This window comes from Otolemur garnettii, unplaced genomic scaffold, assembly GCF_000181295.1.
Source record: "Otolemur garnettii isolate 467f Iridium unplaced genomic scaffold, OtoGar3 scaffold00007, whole genome shotgun sequence".
Classification (NCBI taxonomy): domain Eukaryota; kingdom Metazoa; phylum Chordata; class Mammalia; order Primates; family Galagidae; genus Otolemur; species Otolemur garnettii.
Genome location: NW_003852402.1, coordinates 389,296 through 391,049, shown reverse-complemented (window position 1 = coordinate 391,049; position 1,754 = coordinate 389,296). Strand labels below are relative to the sequence as shown.

Genomic DNA, 1,754 nt, shown 5'->3' with positions numbered 1-1,754 from the left:
ACAGCTCACAGCAACTTCAAACTCTTGGGCTTAAGCAATTCTCTTGCCTCAGCCTCCCAAGTAGCTGGGACTACAGGCACCCGCCACATCACCTGGCCATTCTTTTTTTGTTGTTGCAGTTGTCATTGTTGTTTTTTAGCTTGCCTGGGTTGTGTTTGAACCTGCCACCCTCGGTGTATGTGGCTGGTGCTCTGCCAACTGAGCTACAGGCACCACATAGTGGTAGGTTCTTAACCCTATCAGTCCTCTCACTGCCTCTTGCTGGCATCTCTATGTTGAGGAACCCTCATAGACGCATACTCCTCTTCCCTAGACTGGGGGAATGGCAGTAGCCCTCGCCCTTGAGCAGTTGGCATGGGGGGCATAGAGAAGCTAACAGTGGCATCACTGTTCTCAAGGCTACAACTGGGTGGTACCTCTGTTTGCAGAAGAAAGCAATCCTGACCACCATTGGTGTGCTAGAGGAGCCCCTGGGGAATGCCCGTCTTCACGGTGCCCGCCTCATGGCTGCACTACTGCATACAAACACACCGACCATTAACCAGGAGCTCTGCCGACTCAACACCATGGACTTGCTGCTGGTAAGGAAGTGCCATGCACAAGCTGCACCACAGGTCATGGCAACAAAGCAGGGCTGGACCTCAGTACGGGTTCTAGTCCCAAGTTCCAAGGGTTGACCACAGGTCTCTGCTGGGGCACAGAGCAACTTTGCCTTAGCCACAGGCTCACAGGAGGTAATGAGTCTACCGTAGAATGGCACTGGAAGGGCCAGGTACAGTGGCTCATGCCTGTAGTCCCAGCTCCTCAGGAGGCTGAGGCAGGAGGATCCCTTGACCCCAGGAGTTCAAGACTTCAACAAGATATGATGAGGCCACGGCACACTAGTATAGTCTCTAAAACAAAAGGAATTATCCTGAAAGTAGAGGGCACCTATCTAATCCTGTTGTTTGAGGGAATAGATTAATACATCCATCTCCTTTCTTTTTTTTTTAAGACAGAGTCTCACTTTGTTGCTCTCAGTAGAGTGCTGTGGCATCACAGCTCACAGCAACCTCCAGCTCTTGCGCTTAGGCAGTTCTCTTGCCTCAGCCTCCCAAGTAGCCTGTAGGCACCTGCCTTAACACCTGGCTATTTTTTTTTCTTTGTTACAGTTTGGCTGGGGAGGGGTTTGAACCCACCACTTTTGGTATATGGGGCCAGTGCCCTACTCACTGAGCCACAGGCACCGCCCTTCTTTTTTTTTCTTTTCCTTTTTCTTAAAGATAGGGTCTTGCTATGTTGCTCAGGCTGATCTAGAACTCCCAGCCTCAAGTGATCTGTCTTGGCCTCCCAAAGCTAGAATTACAGGTGTGAGCACCACATCTGTCCAAGTATTTTCTTACTTCACTTAGCATAATGCCAAAATTTCCTTCCCATTTATTTTTTATTTTTTTACATATACATGTGTTTATTTGGTTTCTACTTTTTGTCTTCACAAAATTAAAAAGGCTTAAAATTTAATAACAATAACAATGTTTAAGATAAGAACTAGAAACAAAAACCTTGTAAAGAATGAACAAAGATAAATACATTCAGAAAAGAAATCAGATGATTGCTGCAATGAAATATTGAGCAATAATAATAATGCAAAAAAAGTAACAGTCACATTGTCAAATAAGAATATGTCAGCTCGGCGCCTATAGCTCAACCGGCTAAGGCGCCAGCCACGTACACCTAAGGTGGCGGGTTGGAATCCCCAGCCCGGACCCGCCAAA

At 47.0% G+C, this 1,754-nt stretch overlaps 1 protein-coding gene across 6 annotated transcripts in view; it reads left to right on the top strand.

Annotated features, from left to right (window-relative positions):
• Window positions 1-1,754, top strand: part of PPP6R2 (protein phosphatase 6 regulatory subunit 2) — a 73,168-nt gene that overhangs the window by 48,764 nt on the left and 22,650 nt on the right. For all 6 annotated transcript variants that reach the window (XM_023509464.1, XM_012801181.2, XM_023509465.1 and 3 more), the window contains one exon: window positions 429-581. In XM_023509464.1, coding sequence (XP_023365232.1) covers window positions 429-581 — 153 coding nt within the window. The remainder of the gene's footprint in view (window positions 1-428; window positions 582-1,754) is intronic.